Raw genomic sequence first — 15,915 nt, forward strand, 5'->3', positions numbered from 1 at the left:
TCAAATCTTCACGCATTGACTTTGCAACTATTTTCGCGATAAATTAGATGCGTAACTAACTTGTGCACTTGATTAAACAAAATGCAATGGCAGATTTGAGAAGTTGCAAATGCCTAATTGAGATTTTCACATTGGAGCTGTGAGTGTACATTTTATTTTACAAATATTTATTGTACAAGTTCTCAAATTCACATTTGCTCTTGAGTTTTGATACTCTTTAACCTTGATGTAATCTTTTCCAATCTTCGAGCAGAAACAGCTGAATAAAATACTCTGAATGATATCAATCCACAATCTGACTTGTGAAGCAGCCTGAATCCGAACACACACCATGTTCGTTGTTTGGCCAGAGGAGAACTGCCCCCCCGACTGAGCCTGGTTTTTTTTCTTCATTCTCTCTCCTGATGGAGTTTGGGTTCTTGCCACTGTCACCTCTGACTTGCTTAGTTGGCGACACTTATTCTTAATTTTATTGATCTGCCTGGATTGACACCATTATATGAGAACTGAACTGAGCTGGACAATGACATCACTGTTTTCTCCAGAGCTGCTTAATAATGAAAATTAACTCTTTTTATAATTGATATACTTTATACAGTTGTTGAACAGAACTGAATCAACACTGAACTGAATTCAGCTGAACAATGACACTATTTTCTTTTTAGAGCAGCTTTGCAGCCAAATTGAACTCTGTTTGCATCATTGATCATTTTCCTGTTTAACCCTGTTAAGCTGCTTTGAAACAGTCATTACTGTATATAGCGATATATGTTTAATGATGACTTGACATTTGCAAAAGTAATTAATTTGGTGTTAAAGAGAGTGAAAAAGTTTGTGTGGGAAAGAGAATAATGTTTTCCTTTTAATCATATACAGTAAATAATTTACTTTTTATTTTGTGGTTTAACAATTGTGTTAATATATAGTGTATTTTGTTTATTGTTAATACATGTTTATATTAAAGTGTATTTGTTAATTTTATAATAAAAACCCTTAAATGGTTGAATTTGTGTTTCACTGTCTGCCAATTTCTAGGCCACATCTGGGCCGGGGACCCAGCCGACTCTCAGCCAGATCTGTCTTACAGGGCCTGGGCCAGACCTGGGCCATATCAATAAATAAGAGTCATTTCACAGGGTGTGGGCCACATCTGGGCCAGAGGAAGTTGTTTGAGTCCGTTTCCAGTGTGTTGGACCAGTTTTGGGCCGGGGACCCAGCCAGAACTGGGCCAGAATTGAAGCAAGGGTGAGGCCCAGAGGTGGGCCATACAAATTTTGCTATGTGGGGTGAAATTTCATGATTTATGAGTGACGTTAGAATTTTCAAAAAAAATATTTTGCTACCTAAAAGTTAAAGGTTTTTTGTGTCACACATGCATGCATCTCCATTTCCCTCATATTAAATATAAAACTCATGTGGACTGATATTTTTCCAATGTCTGGACTCCTTTATTAATGGAGTAGGCTATATAAACTGACGTTTCAATATATTGGTATTAAATGCATTTTCTGAGAATTTATATTTCAAGTCTTTACTGCAAATGTCGAAATGCGCGCTCTTTGGTCCATCAGTGCTCGAGTCACTGATCACATTAGAATAAAATATCTTTTATGAATGTATGCATAGTTCTCATCAGTCGGAAATACAGATAAACGCTTTCATTTGTTGTATTTTTGATCATGAAAGAAAACAGAACAACAGAAGAGCGAATCATAGGCCTACATGGAGTTGTACGTGTGACGCTTAAAAATAAGTTAAAAAACTTAAACATACGTTTCATATATAGCCTATGTTTAAATAATATAATGTTATTTTATTTATTTCATCTATGTTTATTATATGTAAAGGGAACCGCATTAGATGAGTAGGCTAAGATTGGATCATAAGATGCCCAATATACCGGAAAACATTTGGAATGGGTCAGACATAATTTTGACCACTTATTAAGTTTTGTTTTAAGTGAATTTCGTTTTGTATAAATTGTATCTTCTTTTTAATCAATGTTTCATCAACAAATTTACTGGATTAATAAATAAGAAGCAAATATAGTAGACAATATAATTAGGACACGGAGGCGCCGGCGCGTGAACTGGAGCGCGTCTCATAAATTAACCGAAAACTGACAGAAAACACCAGTTTATTAATAAACAATTCAAATGTTTAATGCATAATCCTTAGGTTGGCAGTTTTTTGTGGCAAGCTTTGAGATGCGGAATAGGCAATAGGCTATAAAAATGTATACATAAACACTGGTGTGATCATACGCTCCAGGGACCAGCCTAGACTGATTACACCGTAATCAGTCTTAAAAACAAGGCTTAAAAACAAGAAATTTTATGACACAAACTTTTGAAATGTAGGCTTAAATCAAACACATTTTAATTCAGATTTTGTATTTATACATATATAAAAAAAACAACTGAAAACAAAAACAACGAAAAAAACAGCTGGCTGCTGTTCCAACGTCTATGTAGCCTTGACAGGTCGTGTGACAGGCGCATATAGCGGTGGCAGGTCGGGTGACAGGCGCATATAGCGGTGACAGGTCGAGTGACAGACGCATATAGCGGTGAAAGGTCGCGGGACAGGCGCATATAGCGGTGGCAGGTAGGGTGACAGGCGCATATAGCGGTGACAGGTCGAGTGACAGGCGAATATAGACGTGACAGGTCGGGTGACAGGCGCATATAACGGTGACAGGTCGAGTGACAGGAGCATATAGCGGTGACAGGTTGAGTGACAGGCGCATATAGCGGTGACAGGTCGAGTGACAGCTGTATATAGCGGTGACAGGTCGAGTGACAGGCGCATATAGCCACGACAGGTCGGGTGACAGGCGCATATAGCGGTGACAGGTCGAGTGACAGGTGCATACAGCGGTGACAGGTCGCGGGACAGGTGCATATAGCGGTGGCAGGTAGGGTGACAGGCGCATACAGCCATGAGAGGTCGGGTGACAGGCGCATATAGGCGTGACAGGTCGGGTGACAGGTCCATACAGCCACGACAGGTCGAGTGACAGGCGCATATAGGCGTGACAGGTCGGGTGACAGGTGCATACAGTCACGACAGGTCGGGTGACATGCGCATATAGCTGTGACAGGTCAAGTGACAGGCGCATATAGCGGTGACAGGTCGAGTGAGAGGCGCATATAGCGGTGACAGGTCGAGTGACAGGCGCATATAGGCGTGACAGGTCGGGTGACAGGTGCATACAGTCACGACAGGTCGGGTGACATGCGCATATAGCTGTGACAGGTCAAGTGACAGGCGCATATAGCGGTGACAGGTCGAGTGAGAGGCGCATATAGCGGTGACAGGTCGAGTGACAGACGCATATAGTGGTGACAGGTCGAGTGACAGGCGCATATAGCGGTGACAGGTCGGGTGACAGGCTAGTATAGCCGTGAAAGGTCGAGTGACAGGCGTATATAGCGGTGACAGGTCGAGTGACAGGTGCATATATAGCGGTGACAGGTCGATAGACAGGCGCATATAGCGGTGACAGGTCGGGTGACAGGCGTATATAGCGGTGACAGGTCGAGTGACAGGTGTATATAGCGGTGACAGGTCGAGTGACAGGCGCATATAGGCGTGACAGGTCGGGTGACAGGTGCATACAGCCACGACAGGTCGGGTGACAGGTCAGGTGCATATAGCGGTGGCAGGTAGGGTGACAGGCGCATATAGCGGTGACAGGTCGAGTGACAGGCGCATATAGCGGTGACAGGTCGAGTGACAGACACATATAGCGGTGACAGGTCGAGTGACAGACACATATAGCGGTGACAGGTCGAGTGACAGGCGCATATAGCGGTGACAGGTCGGGTGACAGGCTCGTATAGCCGTGAAAGGTCGAGTGACAGGCGTATATAGCGGTGACAGGTCGAATGACAGGCGCATATATAGCGGTGACAGGTCGAGTGACAGGCGCATATAGCGGTGACAGGTCGGGTGACAGGCTTGTATAACCGTGACAGGTCGGGTGACAGGCTCGTATAGCCGTGAAAGGTCGAGTGACAGGCGTATATAGCGGTGACAGGTCGAGTGAGAGGCGCATATAGCGGTGACAGGTCGAGTGACAGGCGCATATAGGCGTGACAGGTCGGGTGACAGGTGCATACAGTCACGACAGGTCGGGTGACATGCGCATATAGCTGTGACAGGTCAAGTGACAGGCGCATATAGCGGTGACAGGTCGAGTGAGAGGCGCATATAGCGGTGACAGGTCGAGTGACAGGCGCATATAGGCGTGACAGGTCGGGTGACAGGTGCATACAGTCACGACAGGTCGGGTGACATGCGCATATAGCTGTGACAGGTCAAGTGACAGGCGCATATAGCGGTGACAGGTCGAGTGAGAGGCGCATATAGCGGTGACAGGTCGAGTGACAGACGCATATAGTGGTGACAGGTCGAGTGACAGGCGCATATAGCGGTGACAGGTCGGGTGACAGGCTAGTATAGCCGTGAAAGGTCGAGTGACAGGCGTATATAGCGGTGACAGGTCGAGTGACAGGTGCATATATAGCGGTGACAGGTCGATAGACAGGCGCATATAGCGGTGACAGGTCGGGTGACAGGCGTATATAGCGGTGACAGGTCGAGTGACAGGTGTATATAGCGGTGACAGGTCGAGTGACAGGCGCATATAGGCGTGACAGGTCGGGTGACAGGTGCATACAGCCACGACAGGTCGGGTGACAGGTCAGGTGCATATAGCGGTGGCAGGTAGGGTGACAGGCGCATATAGCGGTGACAGGTCGAGTGACAGGCGCATATAGCGGTGACAGGTCGAGTGACAGACACATATAGCGGTGACAGGTCGAGTGACAGACACATATAGCGGTGACAGGTCGAGTGACAGGCGCATATAGCGGTGACAGGTCGGGTGACAGGCTCGTATAGCCGTGAAAGGTCGAGTGACAGGCGTATATAGCGGTGACAGGTCGAATGACAGGCGCATATATAGCGGTGACAGGTCGAGTGACAGGCGCATATAGCGGTGACAGGTCGGGTGACAGGCTTGTATAACCGTGACAGGTCGGGTGACAGGCTCGTATAGCCGTGAAAGGTCGAGTGACAGGCGTATATAGCGGTGACAGGTCGAGTGACAGGCGCATATAGCGGTGACAGGTCGGGTGACAGGCTTGTATAACCGTGACAGGTCGAGTGACAGGCGTATATAGCGTTGACAGGTCGAGTGACAGGCGCATATAGCGGTGACAGGTCGAGTGACGGGCGCATATATAGCGGTGACAGGTCGAGTGACAGGCGCATATAGCGGTGACAGGTCGGGTGACAGGCTTGTATAACCGTGACAGGTCGGGTGACAGGCTCGTATAGCCGTGAAAGGTCGAGTGACAGGCGTATATAGCGGTGACAGGTCGAGTGACAGGCGCATATAGCGGTGACAGGTCGGGTGACAGGCTTGTATAACCGTGACAGGTCGAGTGACAGGCGTATATAGCGTTGACAGGTCGAGTGACAGGCGCATATAGCGGTGACAGGTCGAGTGACGGGCGCATATAGCGGTGACAGGTCGGGTGACAGGCGCATATAGCGGTGACAGGTCGAGTGACAGGCGCATATAGCGGTGACGGGTCGAGTTTATTTTTTATTGCAGATCACATTTGTTACAATTTGCCGAAAAAAGAAATTGAACTTGTAGTACAAAAATCATTTAGTTACAGTTCACGCTTTCATAAAGAATAATAATAAAAAATAAAAAATAAATATAGGCTACATCAGCCAATAGATTGAGAATTGAGGCAAATATCATATAAGTTAAATAATCTGTATAAAAATTATAAACAACAAAAGTACATAGCCAGAGTATCAGACATTAAATATAAGTTAAATTAATTATAAAGTTAAATTAGATAAACATTACATACATTTTGCTGCTGATTTACTATCTAATCCAGAAATACAGTCTATATAATTTTTAGGTCAAGTTTAAAAACATTGAAAAGAGGTTTGTTCTTCACAAATTTTGATTTATGAATAAAGAATTTTCCAAGCAAAATTAATAAGTTGACTATATATTCTAGGCCTACAGAGGAGTTTGAGTCAGAAAAGTAAAAGAAGAACTAGATTAATGTATGTTTGAGCCAAAGGGTCCATTAATTCACTTCCGTGTTGGTTTCAACATGGGTTTCAACAAGAGAGAGACAGGGAGGTTGCCGCTTGATTTGCTGGGTGTTTTGTAGGCTAACTTACATGCTGTCGAACGTGGACATTTTCGGGAACAGCTCTAGTCGGGGACAGCACACATACAAACAAAACCCGGCATTGTCCCGAGAAAACGGTGACCGACGTCACGCTAGGTTAAATATTAGCCTACACATTTCACCAAGAGCTTTTTAAGACGGTGTTTGACTTTGTTCTGGATAAAACATATTTGCCACCTCTGGCAAAATCTTTTTCACATACTGGCAAAGTCAGTTTCACTTTAAAGAATTGACGGATTTTACTATGAAACATGAAACTTTTAAATTCAGATGAGTTAAAAATAGCAGAGACTACTTTATATGCGCATCTGCCTAAATCCATAAAGGTAAGTAGCCTACTATGTTTATTTTATGTCACGGTAATCCGCGAATGCTTACCGTCGCATTTAATCAAATACTTTTTAATTTTTTAATTTTTACTTTTTTAGGTTTATGGCTTTGTTTTTGCTATAAACAGACGGAAACCACACACTTTGGAAGTATTGGTGGATAAGTGGCCAGCTTTTACCACTATCATTGTTCGACCAGATCCAAATGTGAGATTGCGTTGTTTAGCCTATATTAACTATCCAAAACTTTGTCCATACAGTCAACATCACTAATGTTCATCTTAAATCATTAGAATAATCGAGCAAAGGACTTTTTGAAGAAGGTGACTCTTTACAGTAAAGATGAAGACGTCCTGAGAAGAATGCTGACTGTGGAAAATGCAACTGACTGGAGCACATACTTCTTAATAGGAGGTATGTCTTTTCCCCCAATTCTATATTGTATTATTAATGCGACTTCCTGTTGTTTTAATTAGCCTACATTAATGCTAGGATGTGATCTACGTCATTCACCAATGCTGAAGGAAATTGCTGCTTCTCGGGGTGTCATTATGAAAGGTTTCTCCTTAGTGCACCTTATGATATTATCTGATCCCAGTCATTTACCTGAGCTCATTACCAGGTACGATGGTCCCTCTATTTAGTCTGTTTTAAAAGGTTATGTCATAAACTCATAAATATTTATTTTTGTTGCATTATATGCATTTAATTGATAAGGCTTAAAATTTCCCTTATATCTTCGCTTCCTTCCTCAGTGACCTTGAGACCAGAGTGTCTGTCTTGAATGAGTCACATGCCGATGTAGTTAACAAGACGTGGAAATTTGGTGGGGATGACAAAGGTTACAGGACCATCCTGAATCTCATCAGCCATTTCCCCACATGCTGCATTACAGATGAGAACAACCAGCCTGTGTCCTGGGTACTATTGTATGATTACTGTGCCATTGGAATGTTATACACTCTACCAGAGCACCGTGGGAAGGGATATGCCAAAACCCTGGTCACTACAATGGCAAAGAAGCTCCATTCTCAGGGCTATCCTATTTATTGTTTCATAGAAGAATGCAATCAGCTTTCCTACAAACTTTTTACAAGCCTTGGTTTTGCAGAGGACTGCTCTTATAGAGCTGCCTGGTACAAATTCATTTGTTAGAATGAATCCTCACTATTACTCCTATATGTGACTGAAAAAAACCCTCCTTGAATTTCAGCATGAAATCAAAATTGACTATTCTCATTTTTTAATGCGTTTATTATAAATGATTTATTCGTGCACGTGATTATTTTCAAAAAATACAAATGCACTTGTAATCTTTAATCAAAAACATTAACTTTTCCTACCCTTATAAAGGTGCAGTCACTTTCAAAAAGATCTATTTTATACACAGTTGTAACATTTTCTATACATTTTGATGATGACATTGTGTTCTAGACCTTTCAATAAAAATGTTTTATGAATGAAGGTCAAACCACTAAACTTATGTTTGAACATCAGAACTGACGATTACACACGCATAGGGTAATGACACTACTTGCCTCATGTTAGGGGAAATCTCTGTTACGTTAAGTATTAAGTTGAGTTATTGGAGAATGCCTGAGCAATTTCCATTTTAAATAGAAAAATAATTAGCCTAAATACATTTACTCAAATGTAATGATACAATATCCCATCCAGAGTTGTATTTTGCTGGAAATTACTTAGTTTCTCAAATATATTTATAAACCAGCCTCAAATTTTCTGTTGTCAAACTTGAGGCTGCAGTAGCATCTTATTCTTAATAGCCTACATATTTTTGTGGGGGAAATCCTTTTTAATTTTATTTATAAAGTGGGATTCTCAATTCTAGGGCTCCGTGAGATTACTCATTTCTTTTTCCCCCCCGAATGGTGCCAGTGAAATAATATTTCCTCCATCTGGAGACAAAGGTAAAATCGACCCACTGGCACACCTTACCCCACAGCTACCATTTTGGGGGAAAATTTATTTTAAATTTTAATAATTCATAGCTAATCTTAAGTGAAAAAATACACATGGTTCAACACTGACAATTTAACAAGGATGAAGTTTTATTTTTAGACCTGCTTAAAAATTGCCCTGACACAGAATGCCCATATGCATCTCTCAATTACAGGCACTTTAACCATATACATATATATATATATATATATATATATATATATATATATATATATATATATATATATATATTTCATAAAACTATTCTAATTAAATATTGTTCACAAAGGAAATAAATAAAGGTCCCGATCCAGAAACGATTCCACGCTGGGCGCTGTAGATTTAATACGTTGCATGAGCACTTGTGAACTCTCAACTTTAACTTTTACAAACCCATAAATAGCAACCCCTTCCTGCCTACCTAGTACGTACTGGGCAGGGTTGCCAGCTTTGCGTTAAAATCAACACGTACCAAAAATCACAGTTTTATTAATGGTGGAATATATCATTTTTCAATACAAGCATTTGAGTGAAACACAATTTATGCAATACGTCAAAACTTTAATCCGCGGAGAATAAAAAACAACCCGCGGCAACAGTTCAGAAGTAGGCCATTTCCTTGGGAAAACAGCCGATATGGCAACCCTGAAAGCTGGTCTGTTTTGTGGTCCGTAGACTTACCGTTTACACGAAGGGAAAACGCAGATATTTCCCTGCGGGCACTGCGAGGACGCTGACGCCGAAAGAAGAGACCCTCCACAATGCGTCAGCTGACTACTGAGGATCTGAAGACACTGGAAGTAGATCTTAAAAACTACTTTCCACAGTCACTGCAGGTTTGAAAGCATTTATTAAACTAATAAAGTAGCACCTTTAAATGATTATGTAATCAGCATAAAGCCCTATTCGCACGGTATTAGTACTATCTGGGGACCTCGTGTGATTTAAAAATTACCCCGCCACATCTGAATTTCATGTGGCGCATTCGCACGGGATAACCGAAGCCTGTGATTTTACTCAAATTTACCGACTTATCTCCCGGATATGACGTCAATATGATATTGCTTGGAAATGTATTTTCGTTATAGGTCTAGCTGTATGATATATTATGACATAAACAGAATAAAGTTCCTTACCGCATGCTGCTATAGCTACATATCATTCATCTCCATCTAATCATTCTTTTTGTTTTTGCTCTTCTGATGATTTTCAGCTTTCACTTTCTGCAAATTGTGTAGTTGTGTATAGCGATATGACCCAGCACCCAAAATACTATCAAAACACTCCAAACCAGCCTCCATTCTTCGCGAAAGATAGATAAAAAGGCGCACATGAAACAAAAACCTTGAAAAAATGATATACGATCCGGCCAAATCACAGAGATGCCGACGGGACTAATATTATCACAGACCTTGGTGTTAGGCGAAATATAGTAGGTAATTTGCGGGGGAATTTTTACTTTACAAATTACAGACATGGCCGATTCGCACGGGATTAAGATCTCAGACAAACTCCGCAATTATTACAAATGACTAGAGGTCACCAGGTAATACTTATCCCGTGCGAATAGGGCTTAAGTTTGCTACCAAACCTAATACAAAAAATTACTAAAATTCATAGAATGCTTTACTTTAGGCCCACATGCAACTCAACTGTCAGCGTTAGCAGTAAACGTTGTATATATATATATATATATATATATATATATACAGTATATAATATTTTATTTTGTTCTGGATACATATAGGTATATGGATGTGTTGTTCAACTCAACAGAACTGGACAGAGAGCTGATCCTGTTAGTGTGTTTGTTGACCTGTGGCCAGACTTTAGAGTTTTACTCATTAAACCAGAAATTCGTGAGGTATAAGTAATATTGCAAAATTTAAGTGATTGATTGGATATTTCACAATACTTAGGATATGTTGAACAAACCTGTTACCTTTTTTTCTACAGACAGGAGACCTTTTCAAAGACTTGACTGTGTTTTCAAAAAACGATGTCTACCTCAGAGACCTGCTGGCACAGACAGATGTCATTGACTGGAAAATGTATATATGCTTAGGTACTTGTATCTCTTTTCGCAAGTTTTTTTACATTAGTATAAATAACTGAAAAGGTCTCAAACTCTTTTTTTTTTACATGTAAATCTTTGTCTTAAGCCGCTGAGCTTCATCATGAAAAGATGCTGGAATCCGTTGCTATAAACAGAGGTGTGCCCGTGAAGAAAGAAGCAGTGTGCCTCAAGTTGGTTCTTCGAGAGCCATCAAAATGTTCACAAATTGATAGGTGAAGTATGTCCACTGTAATCATTAATGCCGCACTTCAGACACAATTATATGGCAGTTCATAGTTCAAGCTATGTTGCAGTAATTTGTCACTGAGTATAAGCACTGTAAGTGAAACATGTAACCTTTTAATGGCTCATCGGTTGTTGTCATCATCATTGTATCTCACTCTTAACCCTCTGTTGATCTTAAGTAATTTTCAAATGAAAAGATTATGAATTTTCAATTTTTTTTACTTCATTGAAATGGTACGAAACTTGTGTCATTTGCTATATGAACATAAAAAAAATTGTAGACCTTATTAGAAAAGGCTAAATGGTCTTAAAAATATCACACATATGATCTTAACAGTCAAAATGAATGCCATTGGATATAAATGGGAAATTTGAAAATACAAAGCAATTTTTGAGTACATTCTACAAATAAGCCACAATCAAGTAGTCTTCTTTTATGATGTCTAAAATATATATCCAATGCAAAACCTAATTGAAGTAAGTGATAATGTCTTAAAAACATTTTTTATAAGTAACTAGGGATTACACAGCCCAATTATATACATGTATACGGCTATATTGGTATCTAGTGCACTATGGTATTGCATGTGATTTTCTTTATGTTTCCCACCAGATGACACCAACCTGCCTTCCATGCATTGGATTTATAAATAGGGCTACCTTTTTAACAAACTAAATCTACTTAAAACTTAAAAGCTTTTTAAACAACTACAAACTTTCTGGATGGCCAACATAAAGTTTGTCTCAAACATTTTAATCTAGTTTTTCTCATATTTGTATTATTTTAGTGTATAATTTAGAGGTTATGTTGTCTAGTACCGTGAAATCCCCTCAAAATGCAACATACTGCATAATACTGCAATAATTTATTAAAAACAAATGCTACCTTTTTTTCTTTGGTCTGTATTGACCACCAAGGATCGCAAGTGTGACCCCTAAAGGCAGGCTCAAACTCACCATACAGGACTTTTGGCTGGATTTTGCTGTCGCAGACAGACTTCAAAGGTCTGTGACAAAACCCCTGGATCGCCACAAAAATCAGTGCTCGTTGCTGTCACTGAAGCTCGTCAAATATGAGCATGTCAGTGATGTGATCTGAGTCTGTCTCCAGCAACCACACACGCTGCGAAATTTTCAAACCTATTGGATATTATCGCCACGTGATCTTGTAGTGTTAGTGATTAAACAACATGGTAAACTGCTCTAATGATATCATGCACCTAAACGTACATGAATACAAGGCGAAAATTTGATCATAATTGTTTTATACTAAGAATCTAACAAAAATATATATATTAAAAATGTAAATAAGTGGTCTTTGCTCTATACTTAACATTATGATACATTTTATTTACCATCAGTTTTTGCTGAATAGACATGGGCAGCCAACCTGCGTGTATGTCTGCCCACATTTTTTTTTGTATGATCTTTTTTTCTGTACATATGACTTGGGCAGCAAGCATGAGTGGCTCTCTAACGTCTCGCATGAATTCATGTGGAAAAATATTTTTTTACGTTGTTGGTTGGGGTTGCCGCTTGGCCAAAGATCTTGTAGTTTGTGCACCATATCAGAATGTGTTGTTTGGTATGAGCAATGGTAAGACAGGAAGACCACAAGAAAATTTGTTGTGTAGTGTTTGCACTGTGGTGATTCACGTAGCCTCATAGTGCTGCGTGAGCCTGCCTTTAGTGTGGAATATCAGGTTAAACTAAAAAAAAAATTCTTTTTCCTGCAGTTTATCACTGAAGCTGTCTTCTCTCAACGAGTCTCATCTTGCACTAGTCAACAGTAGCTGGAAGTTTGGCTGTGAACACAGCAAAGTAATGATTAAGAATATGATTTTGAACTTTCCCTCTTGTTGTGTCCTGGACGCAGATAATCGACCAGTAGCATGGATATTAACTTATCCCTCCTGTGCTCTGGGAATGCTGTACACGGTTCCAGAACACAGAGGAAAAGGCTATGCAAAAGCACTGGTCAACATTATGTCAAAGAGACTCCACTCTCAAGGCTATCCAGTTTACTGTTTTATAGAGGAGAAGAACCAGTTATCCTACAGGCTCTTTACAAGCCTAGGTTTCACAGAGGAACCGGATTACAAGGCAGCATGGTTTGTATTTAATGATTTTTAATTGGGCCATATCAGTACAATCAATCAGAATTGTTTAGCTTCTGTCTGAAATACTGTGTATTATGTAAAAGCTGTTTTCTGATATAATGTAGTACACAACTTTAAAAAACTTCCACAAGGCCATATCCACAACCAAAACAATTGATTTATAAGGAATTCATCACAATAAAACGTGTACAACACAACTATTTATTCTTTGTATCACATGTAAAACAAACATTTACAGTTAAACTACACATTGTGTAGCATCAGCTTGATTTGTAAGCTGTTTTATTTTTCTGCATACTCTTCTAGTCGAAGCAGCCATTTCTCCCAGAATGGCCTAATCTGCTGTGAGTTCAAGAAGTGAGCATGTGCGGGTGATCCATCTTTGTAGGCCACCACAATTAAACCGTTTTTTACCTATGTGTAAACAACAGAAAATGGTCAACTTCAATAAGCCGTTTAAAGAGAGTAAAAACCTTTAGGCCCTGTATATACCTGGCAAAATGTTCATTGTGTGTTAACATGTGACCACTTTCAAATAGATTTTGAGGGGAGTGGTTTTATGACTACATAATGTGTACATACATGGTACATACACTACTGTAAAAAAGGTTTAGTGTAGGTAAGATTTTTTAAATGCTTCAGGAAGTCTCTTATGTTCATCAATGCAGTATTTATTTGATCAAAAATACAGTTAGATTTTGTGAAATATTACAATTCAAAAAAACTTTAGCAACTTTTAGACTCTACCTTTTTTTAAAAGCTAGCGACAAATCTAGTGACTTTTTGGACTGCTGGTTAGCAAGTAGTCAGTCACTATATCATACTCTTTTCATAATTTGACAGAAAATATGTAAATGAGAACAGTTTTTTGGGATATACGACTATGTATTGTATTAAAATACAGTATGTAAGCACGGATAAGTTGAAAAACAAAAACGGATAAAGTGCCGACAGTTGGCGCATTATGTCATCTGTTTATCATTTTACTTCTTTTTGAGCAGGCTTTTTTTTTTCAATCCTAGCACAAAATTGATAGTTCAAGCTGAATTCTCATTCATGTACCTGCATTAATTAATCTGTGCTACTGTATGTTGACATCAGGCAAAATGTAGTTCTGTGATGTCTTGTGCATATAATAATAATTTGTTACATTTATATAGCGCTTTTCTTTGCACTCAAATCGCTTTACATATGGAAGGAAGAAATCTCCTCAACCACCACCAATGTGAAGTGGCAGCCATACTGTGCCAGAACGCCTACCACACCAGCTTATTGGTGGAGAGGAGCTAGAGTGATGAAGCTAATCAGTATTTATATGGGGATGATTTGGATGGACAGAGGCCAATGGGAAAATTTGGCAAGGGTTAAACCCCTACTCTTTTTCGAAGGACATCCTGGGATTTTTTATGACCACAGAGAGTCCGAATTTTTTTGGTGTGACAGTATAGTGTCCGCATCATTATACCGGGGCGCTAGGACACCCTGCTGGCCTAACTAACATATATATGTTTCAGATCTCAAAACCAGGTGTAAATGGGGTTAGATGTTTACCTGGTAGCTGTAGTTGTTGTCACTGTTCAAGGCTCCAATGTATGCAGCTACTTGTAATGGATTGTCATAAGTATGGCGAAGCAAGGGCTTAGGCTTTTCAGAGGTCTTCCAATCAATGACACACAATGAACCTCTGTATGAAAGCAGATGAACTTTAGTTTTAGGGGACAATTCAACATGACCAGCATATAAAAAAGGACTGAATAACAATGTCAACATGTGCAAGAAAGCATTAAGAATAAATGATTTTAAAAAAAATCCAGGATTCAAATACATTAAAAAGTGTATGATGAATCTGATTATGAATTTTTATATGACTTTTTGATTCAAAGAAATTCATCTCACCTGTACTGTGCAATACAATCTACAATCCCCAGGTACTGTAACGTAGAATGATGCACAGCACTCTCAATAGCTCTCACTCCTGTTATATCATTCAGCACATGAGATGCACTCTCTACAAATCCAGACACCTCCAATAGGCGATCAGGGTCCTCTTTAGAAGGGGTTTCCTGGGTGAAATGGTCCTCAATGGCAGAATGGAACAGCTGTCCTTGTCTGAAAATGTCTAAAACACAAAGCATTAATTAGGAGGAGTATTTATTTTAATATTCAATTAAAGAAAATAAATATTCTTACTCAAGCTGTATTTCTTAAATCCCTCCTCTCCGAGTTCAGCAATCATCCTTCTCTTCCACCTCTCCAGGTAAAAGGCTTGGTCAGGTGGCATGGTCTTCTGTAGGATTCGGGTCACACTAGGTGATGTCGTATTAGAGTCCCTCTGTAATGTTATACGAGCCAAAGGTCCCGGCACATATTCCGACAGACCTTTGGCTTCATTTAACAGTGGATGCAGGTTTTTAGGTACTCTGGGCTGTTGTGAGGGCGGTCTGGATCTTATTACAGGTCCGTACAGCTGACAGTCCTCATCCTCGATGCTCGCAGGAGTCTGGGAGCTGGGTTTTGAGGACAACACAGCGCGCACCAGAGACGAGTATCGCTCTGTGTCCACTGTGCTGTATTGACTGAGCTTTTTGCGTGCTCGCCATTGACAGCTGGTTGAAAAGTTGTCCACACGCGAGAACTGACCAGAGGGGAAGCCCATTGATCTCGCACACTTGAATTGTATCAATAGCTTCAATACTTGCATTGTAATCGCCATACGTAATATTCGTATCCGGTTTCTATGGGGATGTTTACATCTACTTCCCCATGCTTAGGTAAATGGATAGATAGATTTAAATAAATAAACAAACAAAAAAGTTAGCGATCACGATGTTACTACATTTCAGATTCAAATGGAGCGCAGTTTGAACTGGATATACAGGGGAATTATGGGGATTGTCGTTTTAACTTCACCGAACGTACGTTGAACACGTTCCCATAAAACAGCATTTCCCACAATGCAACTTTTAGGAATA

The 15,915-nt window shown here is 40.2% G+C and overlaps 3 protein-coding genes across 3 annotated transcripts; 2 read left to right on the forward strand and 1 right to left on the reverse strand.

Annotated features, from left to right (window-relative positions):
* Nucleotides 1-6,132: 6,132 nt before the first annotated feature.
* Nucleotides 6,133-8,033, forward strand: LOC143744872 (glycine N-acyltransferase-like protein 3). Its single transcript, XM_077236568.1, has 5 exons — nucleotides 6,133-6,559; nucleotides 6,662-6,769; nucleotides 6,856-6,976; nucleotides 7,055-7,184; nucleotides 7,318-8,033. Exons 1-5 carry the CDS (start codon nucleotides 6,485-6,487, stop codon nucleotides 7,715-7,717), a joined length of 834 nt encoding a protein of 277 aa, XP_077092683.1. The 5' UTR covers nucleotides 6,133-6,484; the 3' UTR covers nucleotides 7,718-8,033.
* Nucleotides 8,034-9,179: 1,146 nt separating this feature from the next.
* LOC143744876 (glycine N-acyltransferase) lies at nucleotides 9,180-13,140 on the forward strand. The gene is made up of 5 exons (XM_077236571.1): nucleotides 9,180-9,357; nucleotides 10,269-10,385; nucleotides 10,478-10,586; nucleotides 10,684-10,810; nucleotides 12,560-13,140. The coding sequence occupies exons 1-5, from the start codon at nucleotides 9,283-9,285 to the stop codon at nucleotides 12,954-12,956; spliced, it is 825 nt and encodes a 274-aa protein (XP_077092686.1). The 5' UTR covers nucleotides 9,180-9,282; the 3' UTR covers nucleotides 12,957-13,140.
* Nucleotides 13,129-15,821, reverse strand: mgme1 (mitochondrial genome maintenance exonuclease 1). Its single transcript, XM_077236570.1, has 4 exons — nucleotides 15,134-15,821; nucleotides 14,840-15,062; nucleotides 14,495-14,627; nucleotides 13,129-13,357 (listed from the first exon to the last, which is right to left on the reverse strand). The coding sequence occupies exons 1-4, from the start codon at nucleotides 15,654-15,656 to the stop codon at nucleotides 13,226-13,228; spliced, it is 1,011 nt and encodes a 336-aa protein (XP_077092685.1). The 5' UTR covers nucleotides 15,657-15,821; the 3' UTR covers nucleotides 13,129-13,225.
* Between the last annotated feature and the right edge of the window lie 94 nt (nucleotides 15,822-15,915).

This window comes from Siphateles boraxobius, unplaced genomic scaffold (assembly GCF_051911475.1).
Source record: "Siphateles boraxobius isolate OS27281-9 unplaced genomic scaffold, OSU_SipBor_1 20, whole genome shotgun sequence".
NCBI classification, from domain to species: domain Eukaryota; kingdom Metazoa; phylum Chordata; class Actinopteri; order Cypriniformes; family Leuciscidae; genus Siphateles; species Siphateles boraxobius.